Source organism: Scleropages formosus, chromosome 21 (genome assembly GCF_900964775.1).
Source record: "Scleropages formosus chromosome 21, fSclFor1.1, whole genome shotgun sequence".
NCBI lineage: Eukaryota > Metazoa > Chordata > Actinopteri > Osteoglossiformes > Osteoglossidae > Scleropages > Scleropages formosus.
Genome location: NC_041826.1, coordinates 4,986,328 through 5,013,094, shown reverse-complemented (window position 1 = coordinate 5,013,094; position 26,767 = coordinate 4,986,328). Strand labels below are relative to the sequence as shown.

The 26,767-nt window shown below is 43.5% G+C and overlaps 2 protein-coding genes across 2 annotated transcripts; one reads left to right on the top strand and one right to left on the bottom strand.

The window, feature by feature from the left end:
- Nucleotides 1-3,113: 3,113 nt before the first annotated feature.
- On the top strand, nt 3,114-12,646 carry slc40a1 (solute carrier family 40 member 1). Its single transcript, XM_018735430.2, has 8 exons — nt 3,114-3,440; nt 3,549-3,616; nt 5,803-5,962; nt 6,106-6,221; nt 6,737-6,863; nt 8,674-8,919; nt 9,127-9,780; nt 10,082-12,646. The coding sequence occupies exons 1-8, from the start codon at nt 3,407-3,409 to the stop codon at nt 10,393-10,395; spliced, it is 1,719 nt and encodes a 572-aa protein (XP_018590946.2). The 5' UTR covers nt 3,114-3,406; the 3' UTR covers nt 10,396-12,646.
- A 1,436-nt stretch (nt 12,647-14,082) lies between these two features.
- Nucleotides 14,083-25,450, bottom strand: wdr75 (WD repeat domain 75). The gene is made up of 21 exons (XM_018735448.2): nt 25,357-25,450; nt 24,009-24,138; nt 21,186-21,251; nt 20,982-21,081; nt 20,599-20,723; nt 20,196-20,266; nt 19,799-19,915; nt 19,622-19,710; nt 19,348-19,506; nt 19,161-19,220; nt 18,959-19,074; nt 17,786-17,961; nt 17,482-17,633; nt 17,165-17,345; nt 16,411-16,505; nt 16,225-16,320; nt 15,637-15,806; nt 15,323-15,382; nt 15,030-15,176; nt 14,726-14,817; nt 14,083-14,455 (listed from the first exon to the last, which is right to left on the bottom strand). The coding sequence occupies exons 1-21, from the start codon at nt 25,440-25,442 to the stop codon at nt 14,230-14,232; spliced, it is 2,514 nt and encodes an 837-aa protein (XP_018590964.2). The 5' UTR covers nt 25,443-25,450; the 3' UTR covers nt 14,083-14,229.
- Between the last annotated feature and the right edge of the window lie 1,317 nt (nt 25,451-26,767).

The following is a 26,767-nucleotide window of genomic DNA, read 5'->3' as shown; positions in this document are numbered from 1 at the left end:
CAAAATAATCCTAAGGTCATTTATATGACGGTAAGGAGGTCCATGGTTCATACATAGTGATGTTACATGATGTGAATAAAATACAAGAAAAAATAAAAAAATAAGAAAACACTATATACAAGTATATTTCATACACACACCGAGGACGCTGGAATTTTTATTATAAAAATCATCAGCAATTGTGGGATGGAATTTAAGAAGCCAAAATAGTGTGGAAAAAAGAAAGGGATTTCTATTATATATATGTGTAGAAACACTTTTAAAATAACTTATTTATGTAACTTTTTTGTAATTTGCAGGTAGAAGACAAGCTGTGAATTTCTCTGTGGGTTCATACAATTTTACCACAGAAAGACAAATCATAACCTTTTTCTATGTGTTGCATGAATAACGCAAACTGCACCTTGTTACAAAGAAGAAATGAACTAAATGACATTTTGGTGAGATGCAAATAATAACCACATTAGGTCATATTAAACTGAAGAGTATAAAATCAACATTCAATGTCTATTTATCTGATGCTTTTCTCCAAAGTGACTTACAGCGTTGAGGTTACAATTATTTACCCATTTATACAGGTGGGTAATTTTACTGGAGCAATTTAGGGTAAATACCTTGCTCAAGGGTACTAGAGCCAGAGGCAAGGCTCAAACCTATGACCTTGGGGTTCAAAGGCAGTAGCTGTAACCACTACACTCTCAGCTGTCCAGTATCATGTTTTTCTAATTATATTCTCAAGATTACAATAATGGTTCGCTATTACAGTAGCTATTTCTTTATTGTATTGGCTGAAAACATTTTTTTTTATTATTATTCAACTTAGCAGTTAGACCAAAGAACCTAAAGTTGATCCATATATTTATTCATAAAATTATTTTAGTTACATCGCCTATCAATTAGTACCGTTAAAGTTATAATTTATGTTGCCTTTGACCTCTTGGCTGATTTTATTTTGATTATGAAGGTTACAGGGTATAAAATATAGAAAAATCTGTATGAAATTATTGTGTGATATTTAAATCAGGGAATCAGAGAATCGCCAAAAATAAGGAATGACCAACAAAACGATTTTGTACAGTATGTTTCTATAATTATGGGATGATATAAGTGTGGACAGAAGACAGCCAGCATGGGGTGTTAGTCAAAGCTTCGCCGGACAAGGTGTGTTTTGTGTCTTGTGAAATTATGTGGGCAATTTGGTACAGTATCTGACACACTGCTGACAGTTGCGACAGAACAAAGGCCTTCCTGGTAACCGAAATGTCTTTCAGAATTTCAGGAAAGGGAAAGTAAGCGTATACAGTCCTCTACGCCCGTAAAGATGCTGTTCGCTTCCAGTCCTGGAGAGTCTTGGATCATCACGTTCACAGTTGTGACACTGAGTATAACCCCTCATTGTTGTAACAGGGCAGGCAGTTTAGTCTCTCCTTCACCCCAAAGTCAACAATGTTTAAAAGTCTGACGAAAAGCAGATGTCTGAAGAAAACAGGTGTACGAAAAGATGAATACAATTCTTTGTGTGTGTTTTGTATTTAGCCTTAAAGAATCATTTGTGATGGAAAGAAACAAGGGCTTTGAATTCATCAGATGGTTGTGTTATATATTCGACCTTCTTGTGAGAGCGACGGGCCAAACGCAAGCCCTTCAGGCCAAACTTGAATTAAACATTTGGATTTGGCCAGTGACACAAATCTTGTCCTGGGACCAAACACAACACTGGCAGTATGACAAAGCAAAGTTTTGTCTGGCTGCTCTTTGTTGCGCTGAGAACTTGCTTCACGTTCATGTTTCTTTGAACGAGATAAGATGTCCCTGGGTAAATCACTGTCCAGGTAAAGAATCAATAAAATATGAAGAGGGGGCTGGATAACTGGGTGGGTGTGCTTTTGGGTTCTTTCCAGAGGGTATGGTGATTGCTAACATGGTCAATGAACTTCCAGACCCATGATTGCTTGCTGTCTGCAACATGCTGCTAGTAATCTCACAAGAAGCAATGAAAATAAAAAACACATCAACAGTGAAGAGCAGCTGCAGATGGCGTGGTGGTGGGTACAGCTGTTGCTTTGCACGTGAAGGACATGGGTTTGAATCCCCTCTCCTGCGGTAGTATCTTTGAACATGGTACTTATCCTAAATGAATAGAGTGATGATTATAAAGGTGTAAGAATGGATGAATCATCATAAGGTGCTTAAGACTGCATGTGTGAGGTGTCAGATAAATAAATTTAAAGTACATGTAATCAGATACTGACATGCACTTGTGCTGCTTCCCCAGAAGCACATATTTAGAGTGTACACATTTCTCACAAAGTCTCTTTTCCCGTTACCTTTACTAAATGAAGGAAGTCAGCTTAGATCTGATACAAACGTTAAGGTTGTGGCATTTTTGGCAGACTGTTGACCTTTGGTACTAAAACACAATGCTGCCCGTGGACACTCAGCAGTAGGCAAATACATGATAGGACATTTGACATGAGAGCTAGACTGCCACATCCTTAGTCACTGAAATGTCCTTCGCAGAGGCCATGGCTAAGGGGTTTAATTCATTTTTAAAAATTTTCCATGGCCTTGTGCTGTTTTCACCTACTCGGCGCCGACTTTAGGAATCTCGTGGCTGTAAATCACAACAGCGAAGCTACGAAAGGGGACCGGTCCTTGAAAACGTTTCAGACTGTGATAGACAACTCATCTGAAAGTTACGTTCCATCTTAAGCAGCATGATTCAGCAGCGTTTTTGGAACACTTCCACACACGATCCTTCAGGTCAAGACCTCTAGTGCACACACGACTGGAGCAACGTGATCCATCAGCAGATGATGTGAGTGTGGGACATGTGAGAGGTTCACACCGCACACATCAGACACTCTGGAGGACTGAACCCCGGGATATGGTTGTGGTAAAAACTGTTCCTCTGTAGTTGTCACTCTGCACAGCCGAAACACGAGCGTCGTTAATACGGTAAAATTCACCGCAACAAACGCCACACAGCGTCAACGCACTAACAGCGTCCTTAGCGGATAGGCGGACCACGTTCAGCGCCGGGCGCCAGGCGTGGGTCACGTGACCGTGTGACGTCACGCCCCTCTTTAATCCGTCCTGCACTTAATAACCCTGCTAGTCGCGCGGGGAGCAGGGGCTGCGCTGCGGCCGGTTACGTTCAGCGCTTTTTTTTTTTCTCTTTTGCATTTGGGTTTTAAAAAGGCCCTTTTTCATTTCAGTGACGCTTTCCGACTTCAGCTACAGTGATAGCTAAGTTTGGAAAGGAGGAAAAAAAGGGGCAGTTTGGTTCTTTTTGCAAAAAAATACATAATCATCGCGCGCATTCAGATACTATAGTAATCGGAAACGTTCAACGTTGTACACAAAAAAAGGATCAATACCGCAGACTGGAGGGCGGATCGCAAACATGGAAAGCTGCGCGTCAAAGAAGTCCTGTTGTGGTACGAATGCGTCATTTCATGTCCTCTGTCACGTTTTCAGAATGTCACCAGTACGTGTGTGTGTGGTTGTCAAACTGATCGAGCTCATTTGATTTGTTTACACTACAGAATCCATTCGCGATTTCTTCACTTCGTCCAAGTTTCTCATTTACCTGGGACACGCACTGTCCACATGGGTGAGTACGCCGTACCACCAGTTGTCTTCCTTCATTTATTCACTTGGATCCGCTACACACACACACACACACACACACGCTGTGACTGCGCGGTTTGTGTGTAAACAACAAAAGGGAAACGTGTCGCTGACAGCAGCTGTCACTGTGTATTTCTGCTCCGGCGGCTCGCTTTACACTTTGCGGGACACTCACTGCACGGTCACACTTTTAATTCACAGCAACTATTTAACTACACACAAAAAAAAAAAAAAAAACTGAAAGGACAGAAAAATCCGTATTGAAACGAGCCGCGGATACTGCGTTGCACTCGCGGAATATACTCGTGTTACGGTGAAACGACGTACCCGACTCGCTCTTCACGCGAAACGTAGTAAAATGTGGCTCTGATTTTATAGTTTTTAGCTTGGGGTATGTCTTTTAGTGCCTTTAGGTCCTCATGCAGTCTTATATTAATTGTTTTTATTGACTCTGTCGTTTTATTTCTCGTTTTTTATTCATGATCGACATCAACATCATGCCGCGACGAATAAGAATTCAAAACTTTCTTCAGTAAATAAATCCTAAAAACTGTCATGCCGGGCATGACAGTTTTTAGGATTTATTTATTGAAGAAAGTTTTTAATTGTCGGAAATGAGAAAATGGAGAAATTTTTACCTGTCGAGATGGAGGGTATGGAACCAAGCAACAATCCATTCTGATCCGAAAAAAAGAGAAGAAACAAATGTGGCTCCGGTGTCCTTATATCCCCCCTCTCCAGCGCTACCCCAAGACCGCAGAGCGCTGCGGTAACGATACCCCAGAGCTCCAGTTTGTGAGCGTTCACCATGATCCTTAGAGTAAAAACGTACCAGCTTTGTGGTACCGACAAATGATGACTTCGTTCATCTGACGCTTTCAGCGACTTTTACTGTTAACTACCTACACAGCTCGATATACTTCATGGTAAATACCTTGTTCAAAGGGTAGGGGAGGTGGGACTCGAACCTGCCACTTTTGCATTTAAAGACAACAGCTCTGCCCACTATACTACTAGCTCAACAGCTTTGGAGAAGGGATTCGAACCCTCGATCAGAGGCAGCGAGGGCTCTAACCACTGCGCTAAACGTTTATTGTAATGATTTTATACATACATATATATATATATATATATATTATATATATATACACACTATATATATATAAAATGTTTAATTTAATGTCATTAATTTGTTTACAAACGGTCCCTCATTAGACATAACAGAATGCTGTGCTTTAAAATCTGTACTGTGCAGCATTTCCTTAAAAAGATTATTATTATAATTATTGAGAGAATATTAAAACGTGGATGGGGGGCGCGGTGGCGCAGTGGGTTGGACCGCAGTCCTGCTCTCCGGTGGGTCTGGGGTTCGAATCCCGCTTGGGGTGCCTTACGACGGACTGGCGTCCCGTCCTGGGTGTGTCCCCTCCCCCTCCGGCCTTACGCCCTGTGTTGCCGGGTTAGGCTCCAGTTCCCCGTGACCCTGTATAGGACTAGTGGTTCTGAAAATGTGTGTGTGTGTGTGTGTGTGTGTGTGTGTATTAAAACGTGCTTTTTATTATAAGGTTTAGGGTAAAAGTAAATAAGCACAGCTGATAATGCAATGGTTAGAGCTGCTGTCTTTGGCTTGAGGGGTTGCAGGTTCGAATCCATTTTCTGGTTCTAGTACCCTTGAGTAAAGCACTTCCCCTAAATTGCTCTACTAAAAATACCCAACTATGTAAATAATTATATACGACTTTGGAAAAAAGTGTCTTATAGCGATATGCATATTTACATCACATAGCGGTGCTCTCTGTATTACATTTGTACCCTTAGTTTCATCCGCTGAACCTGTTAGGGCTTTAATTAGATACTAAACCACTGTCATTCTTTGTATTTCAGTTTTTTCCCCCCTTCTGCTTTATTAACTAGTGCTGTTAATCCAACAAAGAAGGCTGTGTTCCCCTTTTTCGCCAACAGCCCTTCATTTGTAATGCCTCATTACTTAGTGTTGTAGAAAGGCCCAGCGCATTATTTCATTTGTCCTGCTGGAAATGACTGCACACTTTGTCCTTGATTGTCTTTGTCACTTTAGAGGCCAAAGAGAGTATCTGAGTGATCTGAGGATGGATGGAAGGGTGGGTGGGTGGATGGATGGATGATGAGATGCTGCGTTGTGCCTTGCAGGGGGACCGTATGTGGAACTTTGCCGTGGCTGTCTTTCTGGTGGAGCTGTATGGGAACAGCCTGCTCCTCACCGCTGTGTACGGCCTGGTTGTGGCTGGTTCCGTTCTGCTGCTGGGAGCCATCATCGGAGACTGGGTCGACAAAAACCCCAGGCTTAAAGGTCTGCTGGACGTGTGTTCTCATCACATTTATATAGCTATATTTTATAATTCCATGTGCTCCTGTTTCATTTATTTTTGCACTTAATTTATATATTTTTTACTCATCATTTTCAAAATATTTATCTGTTCTCTTTTTGTACAGTTGCGCAGACGTCTCTGATTGTCCAGAACTCTTCCGTAATTCTTTGTGGCATTCTTTTGATGGTGGTTTTCCAGTTCAAAGAACATCTTCAACAATTCTACAATGGTTGGTTACTTGTAAGTTCCGGATGTTTTTGCTTTTTTCTTTCCGCGGGGGGGACGGGAATATAACTTGCATTTATAAATAAACGTTTGAGATGTTCCGTTGTTTCAGGATGGCTGTAGAAAGTTTCAGGAGGTGTCAGTTTTACATTGTAAGTAGTTGGATGCTTTGTGCCCCCTGTGGGAGTGAAATTTGATCCCCGCTGATGTGCTTAGTGACTCTTTTGCACTCACGGAAATCTCAGCCAAATTCCAGCGAATGCCAAATTCCAGATCTTTTCCTCGGAGCAACAGCTGTAACACAGCATATATGAAGAACAAACACGCTACCGGTGCCAAATGTACCAAAGAGTGAAACATGGAATGTTATTTTACTGAATTTCTAAAACCATCATAATAATTTATATTATATATTATTAATTGTACATTTATAGCTTTCAGAATGTGTCAGCCAGTGAAATGTTTTAATCTGTGCAGGGTACTTTTCTGCTACCTAACTTTCTTTTTTTTTTTTTTTTTAATGTCTGCAGACTGTCTGCTATATCATGGTGATCACCATTGCAAACATTGCCAACCTGGCAAGTACAGCTATGTCTATCACAATCCAGAGAGACTGGGTGGTGGTGGTAGCAGGGGACGACAGGAGCAAACTGGCCGGTAAGTTGGGTCATCGAGCATCTTCGCGCCCCAAGTGCGTGCGGCCGTCAGAATGAGCAGTTCAGCCTTGATGGTCCTATTTCTGGAATCTTAGAGACAGTGATAACCATAACGCACATGCACATGCACATCATCGACTTGACCTCCATGAACCCGTGCTTGTTTGTCATTTATCAGCTCCATTTTACCTAGAAAGCGGTGGGAAAAAAACACCTAAATAGGGGAAAAAGTGCAGGCAACATTCAACAATCAGCTAGTTTCCTATCTTGATACGGGTTTTACTGGTCATAAAGTTCAGCTGCATGGAGAGCTGACTTGGTTGTAAACTGTCTCCCGGTGGAAATGAATCTTTATGGCAGCGGTTTCAAACTCAGCCCACTGAGTGCTATCTGCTTGAGGGTTTTTGTTGAAGTTGATCTTCTAAATTACCACAATCACTGTTTAAAATATTGTAAGTGATGAAATGCATATGGTTTTGGTCATAGTGCCTCTTACCTTATTATACTGTATTTATTTCTGGAATCTTAGAGACAGTGATAACCATAACGCACGTGCACATCATCTGAAACCACTTACCCCATGCGGGGTTGCAGGGAGCCAGAGCCTAACCCAGCAGCACAGGGTGCAGGGCCAGAGGGGGAGGGGACACATCCAGGACAGGACGTCAGTCCGTTGCAAGGCACCCCAAGCGGGACTCGAACCCCAGACCCACCGGAGAGCAGGACCCAGTCAAACCCACTGTACCACGGCACCCCCCTTTGATAACCATAATTGATAAGCAAATATGATTATATGGAGAATCTGCTAATTGCACCAGTTATCCTGGGTGAAAGTGTTGCGGTGAAAACCATTATACAAACAGCTCTCTATGGACTGTGTTTGGGACCCCAGCCCCGTAATCTTTACAGCTATATGGACGCTTGTGCCAGAAGTGTGAAATCCCTTACTACACACATTTGAAGAAAGGAGGAACTGTACTGTCTAATCTGCTTAGCTTTAATCTTTTCTCACCCATTTGCCACAAAATGCCCCCCCGAGGAATTTCCCATTTGTGATTCTAACGCAGATTTAGTGTCTGTAACATGCAGGTAAAACTCATGTTACAGACACAGCAGATCTTCAGTCATAACTGCATGGTTGCACACATGGGCATTATACTGGTCCCTTTTATCTTGTAATTGCTCAGGTTACTGCACCATTTTTCAAGAAATTTGGGGGTGTTACAAATGTGATCGACATATGGACACTCGTTGCTATGTATTTACATTTATTCATTTAGCGGACGCTTTTCTCCGAAACAACTTACAGTGAATACCGGCGTAGTGTTCAGCTGGTGCATTTTCCATCCAAGCTGACTTCCAGTGTTACAGTACCTACTGCCAATCACTCCTCCATACACCAACGCAGTGTAACGCAATCAGAGATATCTGAAATGAACAAGATGGGATGGGATTATAGTACCAGGAAGGAGTTTTCTTCAGCGTGGATTACCTTACAGGAAGGTTCATTGAGGATCTTTAGTGGTTTCGCATATACAGCTTTCTTGGAACATGATCCCAGCACAGAACGGCTTCTGATCCGTAGGTCAAACATCATGTTAAACATAGCTCCTTTCAGACTGCTGAACAAGCAAAGAATGTCTATCCTCAGGAACTAGAAGTAATAGTTTCCTAAGCCATACAGCTTCGCAGCGAACAGAATTAAGCATGTGCCTCTACGCGGATATAATTGAAATGCTGAATCTTTGTTTATTTGTAAATATATTTTCCACACAGTTTATTAATACTTATCTTCTCGCTTTGTCCTTCAGACATGAATGCCACAGTGAGGATAATAGATCAGCTGACCAACATCCTGGCCCCCATGCTGGTCGGGCAGATCATGGCTTTCGGTTCCCACTTTGTTGGCTGCGGGTTCATTTCCGGCTGGAACCTCTGCTCCATGTGTCTGGAGTACTACCTGCTCTGGAAAGTTTACCAGAAGACTCCGGCGCTGGCCATCAAGGCTGGCCAGAAAGAGGAGGATCAAGAGCTCAAGCATCTTAATGTCCAGCAAGGTATCGCAATGCTTGAAATCATGAATACGAGCTAAGCATAGCAGGTCCCCTAAACTATTCTACTGTGCATGCTGCTGAGGCGATAGTCACTTTAGAACCCTTGCATGCGGTAATGACTTCTTGAGATCTAGCAGAATGTGTAAGTGCTGAGCCGAGGCTTGCGATTTGTAGCCTCACTGCGTACCCCTTGCTTCTGTTCCTCTGCAGAGGCTGAAAATGGCCTGAAGCTACTTGATGGTTCCCAGTCCATGGGCAATTCAGTGGTGGCACAGGCAGACGCTCCAAAGAAGGAAGGTTTCTGCTACCAGATCTCAGAGCCCTTCCGCACCTTCAGGGATGGGTGGGTGGCCTACTACAACCAGTCCATCTTCTTTGCCGGCATGGCACTTGCCTTCCTCTACATGACCGTGCTGGGCTTCGACTGCATCACCACTGGGTATGCCTACACTCAGGGCCTGAACGGCTCCATCCTCAGCCTCCTCATGGGCGCGTCAGCCATCTCGGGCATCTTCGGCACCGTGGGCTTCACCTGGCTCCGCAAGCGTTGCGGCCTGATCCGCACAGGCTTTATTTCAGGCATAGCCCAGCTTTCCTGCCTCCTGCTCTGCGTGGCTTCTGTCTTTGCACCTGGCAGCCCCTTGGACCTGACAGTCTCTCCATTCCAAGAAATGATCCGGCACCTGATGGGTGAGCCCAGCACCCTGCCAGAGGCCGGCCCCACCCCAGTGAGTACGCTCAGCACTGCCATGCAAAGTCTGGTCAACAGCTCCACTTTGGTGCAGGAGATGGAGCAGGAACCACAGGTGGAGTCCTATTTGTCTGTCAGCCTTCTCTTCGCTGGCGTCATTGCTGCTAGGGTTGGTAAGTCTGCCGAGGAATTCAAATGCAAAACATGGGTTCAATAGTTATAGAGGGATTGCACAAAAAAGTATGGTGAAAGTTGTCCCATTTTATTGTCTTAGAAGGGTAAGTCAAAAGGTATTCACAATAATGTTTCAACTTTTTAAAAAAATGTAATTGCATACATGGACACGTTTTCGACTTACCCTTGTTTTTTAGCTCCGAATGTTGGGAGGACGTTAACAATAGCATTGCGAACATGAATGATCCCTTTTGTTAAGCAATAAAAATGAATAGTTTCTCTTGTGTTTTTGCTCTTCAGGTCTTTGGTCCTTCGACTTAACTGTGACCCAGCTGATCCAAGAAAATGTGATTGAGTCCGAAAGGGGCATCATTAATGGCGTCCAGAACTCCATGAATTACCTCCTCGACTTGCTGCACTTCATCATGGTCATTCTGGCACCCAACCCAGAGGCCTTTGGCCTGCTGGTCATTATCTCCTTTGCCTTCGTGGCCATGGGCCATGCCATGTACTTCAAGTTTGCCTACAAGAGCCTGAGGAGCCGGCTTTTCCTTTGCTGCTCTCCGGAGCAGAAAATGGAGGCGAGAGTTCCTTCACTTCCTAGCGTTGTTTAGGCTGTTAAAGAGCCCCCTTTATTCATGCCATTCGCTAACTGCTATGCGCCTTGACTTCAGAAGTTAGCTTTAGGATCGCGCCCACAGCATCACGATATATGCACGTATAGGTGACATTAGTTGCTCATGTCAGGGAATGCGACACTGCAAGGGTGAGTAAAACCGTCCTGAAGCGCACAGCCATTAGCATTAACTTAGCAAAGCAGGAGCGAAATCTCAGCTCCAGCCTCCGTTTTGAACCCGAGCCTGTGCTGTGCTGGTCCATCATGTTCATACCTAAAGGGGAAATCGCTCGTGGTGCTGGCAGTCTCTGCCGAAATTTCTGTTCTCTACATACACATATCTCCTGAAAGCTGTGAAAGCCGTCATTTCCCAAAGCCAAAAATTTCCAAAGCCATTAGCATTAGCGGTTTGCACATGGCGAGTGCAGAGTGACTCACGCTCAGGCTGTACTCCATACATTTTAACTGCTATAGCGGATGTGTTTTTACCGTACGTAACATACTATATAGCCACGTACTTTATTTAGCATGACATAAGCTTAGCTCAAAGTTCAATAAAAGTAGTAGTTACAAGCTTACACGAGCTTTAAGCGTATTCACATATAGGAGTAGATATAAGCTTGTACTGTGAACCTGTAGTCAGTATTGTCTAATTTTTGTTCTTAAACATAACTAATCTCCTGAAAAGCTATGCATAAAGACACTTCATACTACCAAATTGGGAACTGCTCTTTATAATGCCTAAAACGATGTAAGGATGTAAGGGAATATCCATTTTCTGCCCATGCAGTCGTTGCACTGTGCTTGGAGAAATATTGTTATACGTAGCATTGTTTGTGGTTTTTTTTACAACATGCGCACCAAAACGTGAAACAGCCAACTGTCTAGTGATGACTGTACAGGCTCCTCAACAAACTTTGACGTTGCCAGAAATTCTCATTGACTTTTAAGTGGGTTTTTGGGGTGTACCTCTCATGATTGTTTCAAAGCACTTTAATTGTACTTTCACTATTATGGTAAAAGTATGGACACTTTTCACTTTAAATAGACAGCATGGAAGGCTAAGACTCTTCATAGAGTTTTTCTTTTTTTTGTTGCAGTGTACGCTGATGTACGAGAACCTATCTGTCCAGTTCAGTGCAGTTTTAAATTCACCTTTTGGCATATATTTGTGCACAGCATATTAAAACCCAGAAACCCACTTCTTTCCCCCTCTACTTTTTCCAAAGGATGTGGTTTGAGGTCCATTGTCACTTTAGGTCAGTTTCTCAAAACTGGGATTTCAAGCCTTTCCCGGTGTGAGAAAGCTCACAAAGACAGGCTGTCATATTTAATACCTCACAGGTGTAGGAATGTGACGTGATTGTTTTATTTTTCCTCAGTGTCTATGTACATATTTGCTTAAGAGCCATAACTACGGTTGGCCCAGACTGGAAGACCTCAGAGCTCCCACATCCAGTGGTCAGGTGTTGGTGCATTTTAGAGCAATATTGGGACTGGCCAGCTGTCAACCCACAGGGAACACGAAGGCCTTACTGGGCAATTTCTCCAAACAGGTGGCACATGAACTCGAGCTGGTTATTTTATACAGTTGTGCTGATTCTACAAATTCACATTCCAAGTCTTCAAAAATATGTTCCATGGGCAAGCACAAAGTTCGAAGTAAGCAGGATTGTGAGGGAAAAGGACAAAGAACACTTTCTAGACTACTGGGGCCGTTTGGGTAATTCAGATTCATAGCCGTTTCTGTTACGATAATACTAACAAAACAATACAATTCAAACATAACAGCAACAGTGCAAATAATTGTGTAGGCATCGTTAAAAATTCAGTTTTAGGACTTTTCTACTTTTTGTATTTTGAAGGTGAGCGTTTGTATTGTGTGATGAACTTACATATTTGTAATCAAGCCAGTTAATGCATTGCATGCGTTTGTTTATAAGTAGTTTGTATCCCCAGCTGGTTCCAGTCCAAAGAAAATCTACTTAAATTCAGACTTACTTATGGTGGAATCTGAAAAAAAAACTATAAAATGGAAAACTATATAAGAACAACTTGGAATATATTTCTTAGTGTGTTTTGCAGTATTTTGAAGTGCATTTTGCAGTACTTTAATGTACTGGACTATGCGACGACCAGTTTATACATTACTTGTTTTATATCGACTGTAAGCACTCCATGGACCATTGGAGAAGTACAGAGGGGTTATTGTGTTTGTATTCTGTTTCATCTTTGAAATAAAATTATTCCTCCAATATGCATTCCATCACTTTGTTAATAGGGTTGTGTACAGGAAGACTCGTATCGCTCCTCTAGCACGTTTGAACCTCCCGACTGCTAAAATGGGTTGGCTCAGATTGGAACTGAACCACCTGAACAAGCTGAAGCACAACTAAGAGACATGATGTTGGGTGACATAGTGAAATGGACACGAGAGTGACACGGTCTGTGTTCTATGTGACCAGCCAGCTCCCCAGAGCACATGTGCAACTTACACAATCGCATCAATGCACGAGGACTGCCACACCACAAGTACGACCTAAAAACATATAAAGCATCCAATTACTTTTGCTTTCTAGACATTTCATTAGTTAAGGCAACCTAATAAGAGGACCTAGTAGAACTGGTTTCCTCTTCCAACTTCTGCACAGAAGCTAAACCACAGCAACTTTACTCCAATCACACATTTAAAAACTACACATATTCTACTTCTAAGCAATATCAACCATTATTTAGCAGATAACCTTGTCGTAAGGCAACTCACAATGTTTTATTGCTTTGTATACCAAATAAAATTTATGCATTCAAACAGCCACTTTTTTTTTTTTTTAAACTCTTGTGTGGTTTTAACCATTTTAGGTACCCATGGTGTAAAAGAAATTAAGAAAGCACAACAGGTCACAAAGACATCTGCATTCTGCATCTTTGTCCAACAAGTTTAAGTATAGGACAGAAATACTTTACCAAGGTGGCCCAGTCCCAGTACATTTTTTTAGGTTCATGCTGGACGGACAACTCATGATATCCCATTTGACCCACAAAACCGTAAAGATGCAATAACCAGTTTCCTATGGGAATGTGTTTGGGACATGAAACATGACAGGATTTATTATGATAAAACATTAAAATATATAAAATGACTCAAAATGTAATAGGACGAGTCAAGAGAGGGAAAATGTACAAAAGCAGTTCTTGAAATGGATGCTTTTTAAACAGCATAAGTGAACCAACGTCAATGCAACAGTAAAATCAACAGCACTTTTATAAACTTCATTGACAAGTAGTAAGCATATTTTCGGTACCCCCCCCCCAGTTCATTACACTATAGTCAAAGAATGCAGAAGAAAATGTATATGCATCTCAAAATTTGCACAGTATGGCAAGAAACTAGTAAAATATTTTCATATTTTAGGTTGTGTCAGCCCCCCAGAGATGGATATCTGGCACTGAAGTAACAGAGTCATGTTTGACCTTTCCTGCAGTTTCACAGCGGAAAAAGGGTCAAAAATATCAGAGGGAAAAAAACAAGCCGTTTCCTGTTTCATTTGTACAATTTAAAAGTTTCTCAAGAGAAAATGCTTACTAAGAATTTTAAAGTCATGATAGTTGGCAAATATTGCCAAGCATGCAAATTAATTACAAATAAGAAAAGTTAAAGAAAAAGCCTAAAAAAAAAAAAAAAAAAAAACCTATAAACCCTTGCAAAAGAAATGCACTCATAACTCTGAAATGTCCAGAATGTGGAGATTTCTTTAGAAAAAACATTACACTTTATTGCTGCAAAAAGCAACACAGGAACGAGTGTACCCTAAAACCCCTTCGCGGTCACATTTCAAGAGTCCAGTAGTGAGCTGAGCCAGCTGAAGTCTGCTTTTTGAAGTTTTCTTAGTTCTCTTTCCTGGGCCTTTGACAGCTGCGGTGTGGGCTCTGTCTGGAAGCCCTGAACCGCAGGACCCTGTGCAGAGACAGAGGCTTCCATTTCCCCCTCAGACTCCTGCTCCTCGGCCTCCTCCTCCTCCTCACTGCCCATCTCCTCCTCTCGGCACCTGCCATCCTCTCTAAAGACAAAAAGACTTTTAAGAAGCAAGTTCTGTGGAATTCTCACAAAGGGAGGCTCAATAGGGCTTTCCATAAAACATGACGAAGCCGTGGTAAAGCCCACAGGCATGTTCCAACTCTTAAAGCACATCTTAGAAGAGGGCCAAATTTTAAGGTGCCCTACATAACGCACAATCAAGTGAAAACGATGTCAAACTCACTGAAGTCACCATCTCTTTAAAGCCATAAGACAGACTGATCCATTGACTCATTGAGCAGCTGTCACTTACCTGACTCCAGACTTCGAGATGAGAAGAGAGTTGACAAACATGTTGCACAGGAAGGACGCAGATGGAAGGACATGTGCTGGAGTGTGCAGCAACTGAAGGACAAAGTGTTTAACAATCAGCTATACCACACCACACAGGAAATCCATGGTCCAACCAATGCTTAAAAATCTGGCACATGGCCATTAAGCAACATGGGGTAAATCAATGCCAGGAGGCATTAAGAAGGTCAAAACCAGGCATTTAACAGGTCGGTGCATTGCTGAACTATGTGTCATGCAAAGAAAATAAAAAAAAAAAAATCCACCTCTCTAATTGCTGGTGACCCTTGTGGGAGCTGGATTCTTGCTGCAGTGTGGCTCGAGACAGAGTCTTGTGTCTCTCGTTGAGACTTTCTGTGTTTGCCCAGCAACAGGTAGAAGGGTGTCACGGCAACGCTGTCGTCAATGACGAGCTGAAGCAGAGAGGCAGAGTCAGGTGAACTGGGACAGGCAGGTGAAGGCAGAAACAAAACAGTGTTATAGCATCGTTTCCTTCTCCTCATGTCATCGAGAAAACAAGACAGAAGGGGTGTTTAAATGGGGGTGATTAAAGTCATACCTGTTTACTTGAAGCAATAATTTGGTCTTCCTCTGACTTGGTACTAAATGTCATCAACTCCTAAAAAAAAAAAAAAGAGAAGAGCTTTTTACAGTTTCCCTTAGATACATATGATAAGCAGAAGGACCAGTTCCCTTAAAGGACTACGAAAAGAAAGTGCATATCAGAACACAGCACACGGAAACCTCAAAAAAAGGCATACATGACTGCCATGTGATGTTCCTGCTGGTTGTTCAAGCACAAATTTGAAGTTACACAACATGTGTCACGATACAGAGGAACACGTGGGGCCAGATGATGAGACCAGGACTCACCATGTGCTCCGTTAGAAAGTAGAGCCGTGAGCAGCTCAGCCACTGGGTACTCTCATCGCAGCCCTCCAGCACTTCCTCTCGAGGTGCAAAGACAGCACGCCTAACTGTCCCGGAGCACACGGCCTTCTGGGAGAACAGCGGTCGAGGCTCACTGGGCTTGAACACAAACACTGGAATTTTGGGGGAGGGTCGGTGCCAGGCAGGAGAGTGGAGAAAGCAACATTCCATTAAAATCACCATATAAAAGTTCATACACCACTATACGAACGGGATAACATTCAAAATAATGTTGCAACAGAGGCAGACGAGATGGATAAAAACTGGGTAATGTGCTGACAAATCGACAAAACGGGCCTTCAAAACAAACAGAAAAACAGAAAAAGAAGCCTGGGCATGTCAAGGTTTGAAGAGTGAACACTCCTGCACTGTGCTGCGCTGTTGTGAAACAAACATTTTGTAGACTACTCCAGCTGGATGACCTCACCAACCCTGCGGCACCACCGAGCCTCTGAGAGGTTTGAAAGCACATGCCACCCTGCGGGCCCCAAAGCTGTGGGTCTACGTGTCCTGAGCGCCCCTTTCACTCACAGTCGGTGCTGCCTGACGCACGAGAAAAAGCAGCCATGTTCTCAGACAGGGGGTCGGGCTGGAGGAGGATCACATCCACTGTGGAACTCCACTCCACTGTGAAAGAGTGAGCAAAGAGAGGGAATGAGAGATGGCAGCCCCATGCCAGGCCAACCAAGGTTGTGCCGAGCAGTGACTACACCGTACAAGAGCAGGTCAGCAGGTTCCAGCAGCAGAGCAGGTTCTTGGTGGTTGTGCCAAGGAGGTACTTGGAACAGCTTAGCCTCCCGAAACAAAGGTCCCTGTAGGAGAAAAGCAGCCACTTGTGGTTCAAAGTCCTTCAGCATCATTTGAACAGCAACTCGTTTCCGTTGTCACATATTTCTCAGGATTAGCAGCAAGACCCCATTAGTGCCCAAAATTCTGCTAAAATTCATGTTACACATAAATTAGAGAAGAGAGGGTTGGCCATGATTAACTTATAGGGAAGAATCAAAGTAACTTCCTTTCAAAGAGGCACTAAAGACATGCTTGCCTCATAATATGTGTGATAATTCTTTGCAGCACGCATTAATAGCTTACTAATAGATACAAAATGCATGTTTTAGCATGGCTGTCACGGTAAGGGAGGGTATAGAATTGGTTTACTAGTGTCTTCAGATCTGCAAACATTAATTTATTCATTCATTCATGTAACTGACATTTTTCACGAAAGTGACTTAAAACGTTAAACTACTTATGATTTATCCATTTAGACACTTTTTACTGGAGCAGCTGAGGGCAGGTACCTTGCTCCAATGACTAGTGCGCTCTGCCAGAAATGCTCCCGTGTGCATTTCCACGTGCGACTACGGGGGCGTTACTTTCACAATACATATTGGACTCATCCTGTTCATCCATTTGGGGATTGCACAACTCACTAGGACTCATGGGAGAGGTGGTCTAGGTCTGCTATTCCTACCTGATGTCTCCAGGTGGCTGGCTGAAAGTCACCAGCAGCTCCCAGGTGCTGGGGCTCCACACGGTGACCACCTCTCCGAAGCCGACAGCCAACAGGGACCCGTCTGCTGAGAAGCAGCATCGGGTGGGCTCTCGGCGGTGGTAGCTACCCACGTAGTCACAGGACCAAGAAGCACCCTCACCTGGAGGTGGCACCAACACAGAAGAGGGTCACGGGGGTTATCAGCACAGAATGGGGTAAGGAGCAGAAGGTTACTGCGCAGGTGCTCTGTGGCCAGAGCGGTTTGGAACAGGACTAGAAGCAGGAAGCTGGCCTACCTTGAGCATCGGGGTGGTCAGCCAGCAACCAGGCCTTGAAGTGGCCGTCCCGCCCTGTGGTCACGAGCATGGTGGCCTCAGCGTCGCCGGAGAAGCACATGGCACTAATCTGACCCTCGTGGGCCATAGAAATGGAGGTGTTCAGATGGAAGCTGTGAGTGGGAGGAACCAACAGACATTAAAGGAATTATAATTCACTGGCACACAATTATAAGACTGTATTTCTAAGAAGATTACAGAGCTGCCGTGTCCTTAGACAAGCACCGCCCATACGGAGCACCACAGAGCGCGCGCGCACACACACCTTTGCGTTGACTCATCGTAGGCCCACAGTTTTAGAATGATGTCCAGCTCTTCGGGGTTCTCCTGTCTTTCTTCGACTGTGGCCAGCCAGGACCCCTGGGCGTCGATGGCAGCCTTTGTCACCTCGCACTGATGCAGGCCCGCCTCGTGGATGTACTCCTGCTGCACAATGTCCAACTGCAGAAAGGTGTTAGGAGAGATTACTGAAAGAACCAGGAAACTGCAAAAAGCAAATGCATCAGTACACAGGGTTCCACATCACAGGCTGTCAGCTCTCCCGGGCAGGATATTTGCTTACATGCCCATAGTCAGACAGGCAGGAAAACTCTGACAGCAGTCCGGTGAACAGGCGGACAAGAAAGTAAGGTGAAATATTGAGAAATCTGATGGAAAATGGCAACTGCAATCACAAAGAAACTGACATCACAGACTGCATCCTCTGCATTTTCATTCAGAAATCATTTTATTAGGGAGGTGTGGTGGCACAGTAGGTTGGACCAGGTCCTGCTCTCCGGTGGGTCTGGGGTTCGAGTCCCGCTTGGGGTGCCTTGCGATGGACTGGTGTCCCGTCCTGGGTGTGTCCTCTCCACCTCCGGCTTTACGCCGTGTTGCCGGGTTAGGCTCCGGTTCCCCGAGACCCCGTATGGGACAAGCGGTTCAGAATTGTGTGTGTGAGAGAATCATTTTATTACAAGGAAGTACCCAAATTTGTAAAATATAAAGCAAAATAACCCAAGAACCCTGCTATTATGGGGACTGTATGTTGGAGCAGCTTTGTAAGCATGCTTCCATTTATGCGAAACCCTGATGGCCTCACCTTTACTACAATTTAAAGGACGCTTTAAATCATTACATTTACTTATTTTTGTCTTTCCAACATGTTCCATATGCTATGCTAGACAGATGCATTAGTTGATGGGACAGGCAAAACATACAATGTACTTGTCCTGTGAACAACCAAATAAAACTCAAACTGATGCGGTGCCCTGGTATAACAGCCACAGCTCCAACCGGCTGCCCAGCAGCCGCGCATCAAAAAGCGTGAGCCACCACCGGACTCTTACTTTGGGTTAGGTTACAGCTTCCACATCTTCAGCAGCAGTCCGAACAACTGGTACAGAGGAGTAACTGACTACACACAGCGTCCTGGCCAGTGAAGTGCGTGCTAACTTACGTTGTAGAGCTGCTTGTCATGGCGGAGAGAGAAGAACTGCAGGTGGCCAGGCTTCCCGTTACACACCAGAGCTTTCGTACGTGGGTCTATGAGCAGGTCAGTCCTGATGGTCTCACCTGCAGGAGAAGGGACCAACTACATTAGCAGCTTCCAAATACACCAATGCTCACCACGCATACATGGAGACAAACACCCTACACACCTTTCACCAATCCCTGGATGATGGCAGAGATATCCCGACTGCTTTTCATGACCACAATCTCTAAAGGAATTAAAGGGGTGGAAAAACAGTCAACCAAAAATCGAACAAGGAATCACTGCCGTGCATAATTCACACGCAGAGAATTTCGGCAACCCGCCGAGCGGTTACACCTGGAGATGGTCCTTACTGTTGTCTTTGTGAGACGTGCAGTACAACGATCCATCTGGCGACACAGAGATGTGTTCGATAGCGCTGCCCAGACGAGGCACAAAGTCCTTTTTGGACCCGGCCCCATAGCGCCATAGCACAAGCACTGACTCAACCCCCCCGCTGAGCAGTTCTGTTCCTGCAGGAAAAGGACCGGAAGACATATGGCTCAGCACAAATAAAGAGCAGGCAGGAGTACTGGAATGCACAGAAAGCTATTCTGAGCATCAGTCTTTGAAGGTCTGGACTCTCACCTTCTGGGGTGAAGTGCAGGGCGTTTACAGCGCTGTGGTGCCAGTGCTCCGTCGAGTATGTGTACTCCTTCTTCTGACTGAAGTTTCTCCTGGAAGCAAAACGTGTCATGGTCAGGAATCTCGACCAAAACACAGAGACACGCGAGTTCTGGCCGAGCTCTGTTTAGCTGAACTTGCCACAGGCGGATCTTGCCATCCTCGTGTCCGGTGGCAATGCAGTCGTCGTTTGGGTGGCTTGCAACGCAGGTGAACCTGTTCCTGGCTCCCTTCTTGTCGTTGGCTTTTAGAGAAAACCTAAACGAAAGCACGGAATTCAGCGTCACCTTTCGTGTATAACCTGGCATGTAATAAAAGCGAAGACGACTCGGGTAAACGCTCCACTGTACACAAAATCGCTCTAGAAAGGCAACACGTTTGAGCCTCACTTGTGCCCCCGAAGAAACAGAAAGTAGAGAGAAACAAAGTAACTGGTACAGCGTGAGCAAAGACAATGTCATCCACACCTATCCAGCACCACACCTTAGATGCTGAATCACACCATGAGAGCAAGTTTTAGTCAGAACGGCCAACTTGCCTGTATGTTTTTTGTTTTCTGAAGAAATATACAGAGAGCTGGAGACCGCTGGCAGAGGCCACAAATTCCCCCTGTAAGGACAGGCAACAAAACAGCATATGAAGTGCACGAGGGCTACCAGGAGTGATCATATCTAGTTATAGAAACCCAGTGCACTGTATGAAAAGACCCTAAATGCAAATTATTTTAACACAGAAGACTCACCTATGGCATTTTCATAGCTGGATATTCCCTGACACATTCTTTATTTACTGTGCACATCCTTAATTACCGTTAAATATCATCCAGTGCAAGTACAAAATTAATTTTTATGTTCACCTATCACAATGAGGGGAAAACACCAGGCTGTCTTATTAAGAGGTTTGCACTTAGACTTGACAGACTGTGGGAACTGTGTTCTTACCCCTCTGCCGAAGGAGGTGGCCTTGGGGATAGGGCTGACATCGCGCAGCACCGATAAGATGTCCCTGGCCTCCACTTCTGGCCCTGTGGTCTTGGGCAAATGCAAAGCCACCAGCTGGAAGGCCTCTGGGAAATGGAGACGGTGTTTTAAACAGCAGCCAACACAGGCTCATTTTGTTTGGGTTCTAAGAAACAACCGCAGCATCATCTAATAAAAACTCTCCATGTGGTGCACGGGGAGGGGTCAAGACAACACAGCAACCTCAGTGCATTCAAAGTGACAAAAATCAAGTTGAAACGGAGCGCTTCAAGGGATGAGTGTTGACAATGATTTAAAAAACAAACCGGGACCCTTCCGAGCCACATCCTTCGCTTTGCACTGACCAGTATTAGCGCTGCTCTCCATCGGCAGGATGATGAATACAGTCCCCTCGTGGAACTTCGAAACATACAGAGAGAATATCTTGTGTCCCACGATGTACGTCTGCAACAAAGCAGGGAAGCCCATCACTCTCCTTAAACACTGAAAACGTATACATGTAACATGTATGCAAATACATAGACCGGGTTGTGGTGCAAAATTCACACCTTGATGAGGATGCCGTCTGTGAAGTCCCAGAGTTTAACAGTGCCATCCAGTGAGCAGGAGTACACCTGCAACGGGGAAAGCGGGAGTGAAAGGTCACAAGAGGAACAGAAGAGCCTAACTGATTATCAATTTTATTTGGCAACACTTTTTTTTGCAAGTTTTTTAATAATTCAACGGTTCATTATCAATGGAAATATATAGTGTATTTATTCTAAACTCCTATAGCACTGCTACGAATGTCACTGAGAAGCTGAGGAATAGGAAAGGTTATTAAAAACCTTTAAAAGAAGAAGATGTATAAACTTCCAAATACTGTGGTGAAGGCCTACGTTTCCCTGGTAAATACATGTGCCATCTGTGCACCGACTGCGAACTAATCCAAAGCTATTATAGTTAATATTCTTTGTTTAGTTGATATGTTTTGTTTTCATGTCTCAGTTCTGGTTCTGAAAAGCCCTACATGCTAAGCATGCAATAACAGCTTTAAAATAATTTTAAAAGTATTAAATTAAAACTAACTTTTCATATTTCTACCTTCATACAGCCAGAAAAAAAACTGATGAAAAATACAAAAAAAAAAAAAAAACTGAAAATATGCACTAAAAAGCAGGTGGAGGTTATGCATAAGTGGTTGATCAGACTGAGTTAAGGACTTACTGGTCATCTGAACGGCTAAATACTGTAACAATACCATCAGTATCCCTTGGAAGGTTATCGGACTGGTCCAGTACATCACTCTGATAGTCGTTTATATTTGGTCATTTACTAGATGCTAACCAGTATACATTACACAAGTAGCTGGATATGAGATTTACATTATTAAATAAAAATTAAAAAATAAACACGTTTATCACATAGTTACAAGATAAGGGGAGAAGTGAGTCTGAAAAGTGAGTTTTGAGACCCTTCTTAGATATTGAGAAAGATTCAGCAGTTCTGAATGGGGGGGGGGGGGGGACACACATCCACCACACATTGCACCACAAGAAAACTTTTGTGCTTTTGGACATTTTGGCGGGGCCAGTGTGGTAGGGGTGTAGCAAGTGATTGGGTCTTGTAGATATTGAGGAGCAGATCTCTTGGTTTTGTAGGCTGTAACTAGAGTCTTGAATTTTATCCAGCCAGCTATAGGGGGAAATGGGAAATGCTTTTACAAGTCAAACACAACTCGTGCAGCAGCATTCTGTATCAGCTGTAGAGGTCTGACGGTAGAGGCCAGAAGGCCATACAGGAAAGAGTTGCAGTAGTTCAGGGGGTATATCACCACTGTCTGGGGGTTTGGGTCAGGTGTTGCATAAAGTTTGTTGTGAGATAAGGGCAGATCCTGTGGATGCAGGAGGAAACCAGAGCACCCAGAGGAAATCCACACAGGGAAAACATGCACTCTCCACACAGACTGAGCAGGGATTGAACCCACATCCTCCCACACTACCCAGGTATTGTGAGACAGCAGCACTACTCACTGCGCCACCGTACAGCTCATTCTGCTTCAGGTCATTCAGCCAAATATGCACCTTTTTTAATACAACAGGTTTATTACGCCACAGGACAGCCTTTCCCCCCCCGTTACTCAGTCATTCTGCTTCAGGTATTTTAACCGTACAAGAGGATCGCAGCTCGTACCAGATGTTTTGGGACAGAAACACCCATGTTTTTGTTCATCAGTAAGGTCTACCTATTTATTTTCTTGTTAAATTTATTGTAAATTACCATGGTAACAATGGCTACTAGTGTAAATAAAGCCAAACGAAGATCTCACACACACACACATTTTTAGAACCGCTTGTCCCTTACGGGGTCACGGGGAACCGGAGCCTACCCGGCAACACAGGGCGTAAGGCCAGAGGGGGAGGGGACACACCCAGGACGGGACGCCAGTCCGTCGCAAGGCACCCCAAGCGGGACTCGAACCCCAGACCCGCTGGAGAGCAGGACCCGGTCCAACCCACTGCGCCACCGCGCCCCCAAACGGAGATCATCTAACATCAAATACTTAACTCTACACAGCAATTCCAATACCAACAGTGTCAGTAAGGTTTGGAGAGTGAAAGACAGTGGGAGTGACATTATAAACTTCATTTATTTGTATCATAAATAACTGCAGGCCAAATGATCAAAATGCTGACATCCAGGGTATACCATGTCTTACACCCTATGCTTCCCAGAGAGACCCCAGACCTTTGCGACTCTGTATTAGGACAAGTGGTTATTGATGGATGAACTAAAATATAACATTAAAAGACCAACAAGAAAAAGTACATTTCGTTATAAATATAAGATATGTTGACGTTACTGTGCACAAAAAGACCTTTTATTTAGGTATTGTAATGAATTTTAGGCTACTTTTTTGGTCCGGGAATAACATTTTTTCTCACAATTAGACATAAAGGGAATTCATCACAATTCTGTGAAGAATGGATGGACAGCTCATGCGTTAATCAATACAAAAACACTAACTGGAGAAACATTAAACCAGACCAGGTGAAAGGTTCCTTAAAGTCATTACCTTTTCACAGCCTGGTGGACAGATCAGAGAAACAAACCTACAACGATCAAATCCCAAACATCATGGGTTGGACAGAACCCAACATGCATCTTTTAAGTCTCTTCCCCCTGGAAACCAACTTTGCAAACAAACAGAACTCATCCCACTTCTAAACCCCAACACTGATGACATTTTACAGCTCTTTGTATTTTAAAACAGACAAATACACAGGTAACACAAATGGAAGGAACTTGCACAGACAGAGCAAATGTGGGCATTCTGTAACTGTAGAGCAATGCAGTGTGAACTGGTGAGGTGGTATGAGGAAACCACTGACCTGCAGGTGGTTGGATGAGTTCAGTCTGAGGCCCGTGACCAAGTCCACGTGTCCCTGCAGCACATGGACACGCTCCTCTGTGCTTGTGCTGTATACGTGAACCGCATCGCCCGACGCACACAGTAGGAACCTGTGACACACAGCAGCAATACAACAGTAAATGCACAACGGTACTGTGTCTATATAAACAAACAGGAGTCAGATTCCCTGTCCCACTGGGCCAACTCTGAATCTTAAACACTCTTCAGCAATTTCCAGAAAAGACAAATCATCTCCACGTAAAAATGATGGCCGCAATCTTATTCCAGACCGATATCTGATCAGAGACATCAATGCAAACTTATTACTGACAGAACTGGCAGTAAGTAAATGTTAGTAGATGTATTACTCACTAATTTTCTTAAACCTTGACATGCACCTGGCTACATTATCACATTAGGGACAGCTGGTGGTTGTGTAGTGGTTAAAGTTGCTACCTTTGGACCCAAAGGTTGCAGGTTTGAGTCTCACCTCTGGCTGTAGTACCCTGGAGCAAGGTACTTACCCTAAATTGCTCTAGTAAAATTACCCAGCTGTATAAATGAGTAAATAATTGTAAGCAGATCAGCTGGACGAATAAATGTATCAGTGATGCGAACTGGGTGTTTTGGGACTTCCAGCATCAGGCAATCCAACCAGGTCCAGGGTCGATCAGCCTCCATAACCCTGACTGCCAGCGATACATACCTAACATATGATGATATGGGCTCTATTTTATACAACTTCCTGCAAAGCCCCTGCAGCCTACATCCATGGACACACCCCATGCCCGCTGCTGCTCCACCAGATCCTCACACTTCACCTTCTGGGCTCCTCCAACTATCTCTGATTGTTAGTACAAATACCTGTCTGTTAGTACTGAATTCTTCTAGCTCATCATCCCAGCTCAGCTGATGTTTCCCCAACGACCAATGCTTACAGAAACACTACTGACAGTACACTCGGTCTCAGTTCTGAGGAATATATTATATATTTACTCGGAGGCGAATCAATGTTTAAGTAGAAACCGAACAGAGACGTCGTGTCATGATGATGATTCATGTCAATCATCATGATCAGCTACGCATCTCGCCCCCAGTCTACAAGCATGTTCGTTTTTAGATGGTGCCTGCTGGCAATAAGGACCGAAACGGAGATATGTACTCCACAACAGAGTGGACATTCATTGTTGTGGCAATTTTTAAATATTTACGCCAGCCCAGAATCATGATGAAAACTGACGTCAGAACTTAACCTGAAAATATTAATCTTTTTCAGAATCGGAACAAAAATAATCAGAACTTATTTAACACAATAAAAACAAACTTACCTAGAATCTAACGTAATAATCGGTTCGATAAAATTTATTCTGCTACCGCCACAGCGAGCCACGCGGACCTCCGCGGACGCCACCATTTTGCCGGGCTGACCTCTGAACTTCGCTCCTTGACCTGTGTTCTCACGTGGGCACTCCCGACACGCATGCGCAATGGAGCCCGCTTCCTCCTCTCAGCACTTACTTGACCGTGGTCGTTCTCCGACTTGCGATAATTACGGTCGCGGAAATTCGACTCGTTTAATACCGAGTTTTGATTTCGTGTGGCACGAGACATTTACATTCATAATATTTTATGTACTTATCCCCTGAAGTAGCTGTTCAGCTGTGCTGATTTTCAGCTCGGACAAACATATGAAAACAATGCAAATGAATTCGTACCCAGTGGTGAACAGTGTTTCGCTGTGCCTGGGCTGTGGGGTTGGACGTGGGGTCGAATCCCCCAGTCTGCAGGGACCATCAGAATCCAATTTATTTGGATAAAGTACTACTACCAATAATAATACTAAGCAATACAGTGTTATACAATAATTAATAAAAATGGGGCTGCTGCTATCACTTGTGTTACAATGACTATATTTACATAATGCATTTAGTTGACACGTTTCTCCAAAGCAAGTTATGATTTTAAGGCACTTACAGTTATTTACCCATTTGTTAAATTTTTATTGAAGCAATTTAGGGTACATACAGCTCGAAGTAAGGCTTGAAACTGTGATCTTGGGGTCCAAAGGGAGTAACTCTTATCACTACACTGCCACATGATGGCTAATACTAAGAAATTGTAATAAATGTATAGACAAATGTAATGATGTAATACATTTAGCAATTGTTTCCATTTTGATGAGATTTGGTGATTTTTTTTCTCATAAATTGGTGTCATTATTGGGGGCTCAGGGATGCATAGAAACTTTTAACATTAACAGGCAATTATGTCCTTGAGTCTTTTGGAAGGGTTTTTTTAGGAAGGAATTTCCTTTGAAAGGTGGGGAAGGGTGTAATTTCCAGTAAAATATCAATAAATACAATAATGCTAAATTGAATGGATATATTTTAGTTAACTTTACAGTATTTGTGTTCTGTGTATAGTAAATCTTGTTGAAATATATAACACAGACTATTTTAAGATTGGCTGAGTTACAAACTTTGTCATTTCCTATTTTTTTATTTCTGCTCCACGTTTTTAGATAAATCTTCATTGTATATAGGTTGTGGCGATATCTATTTATTTTCATTACTTTCATTTTAAATCTGTTGTAATTTTAATGCTAATCAAAGTATTACAGCAAAAAAAGCTTCAACATGTATTGTTTTGTTATATTTTCATACTACATTTTAACTTAAAAGCGAAAAAATTTAATGACCTCGGAAAATTCTCTTTGATTCTGTTCTGTGTCGCTGTTTT

What these genes read in the sequence shown, in the direction of transcription:
- slc40a1 (XM_018735430.2), top strand. Translation starts at nt 3,407, where the DNA reads ATGGAAAGCTGCGCGTCAAAGAAGTCCTGTTGTG. An exon ending in GACACGCACTGTCCACATGG is followed by an intron (nt 3,617 to 5,802) that starts GTGAGTACGCCG and finishes TGTGCCTTGCAG; the next exon opens with GGGGACCGTATGTGGAACTT. An exon ending in CGTCATTGCTGCTAGGGTTG is followed by an intron (nt 9,781 to 10,081) that starts GTAAGTCTGCCG and finishes TTTGCTCTTCAG; the next exon opens with GTCTTTGGTCCTTCGACTTA.
- wdr75 (XM_018735448.2), bottom strand. Translation starts at nt 25,442, where the DNA reads ATGGTGGCGTCCGCGGAGGTCCGCGTGGCTCGCTGTGGCGGTAGCAGA. An exon ending in CAGACGGCATCCTCATCAAG is followed by an intron (nt 21,082 to 21,185) that starts GTGTGAATTTTG and finishes GCTTTGTTGCAG; the next exon opens with ACGTACATCGTGGGACACAA. An exon ending in TGACCACCCCGATGCTCAAG is followed by an intron (nt 17,346 to 17,481) that starts GTAGGCCAGCTT and finishes TGCCACCTCCAG; the next exon opens with GTGAGGGTGCTTCTTGGTCC.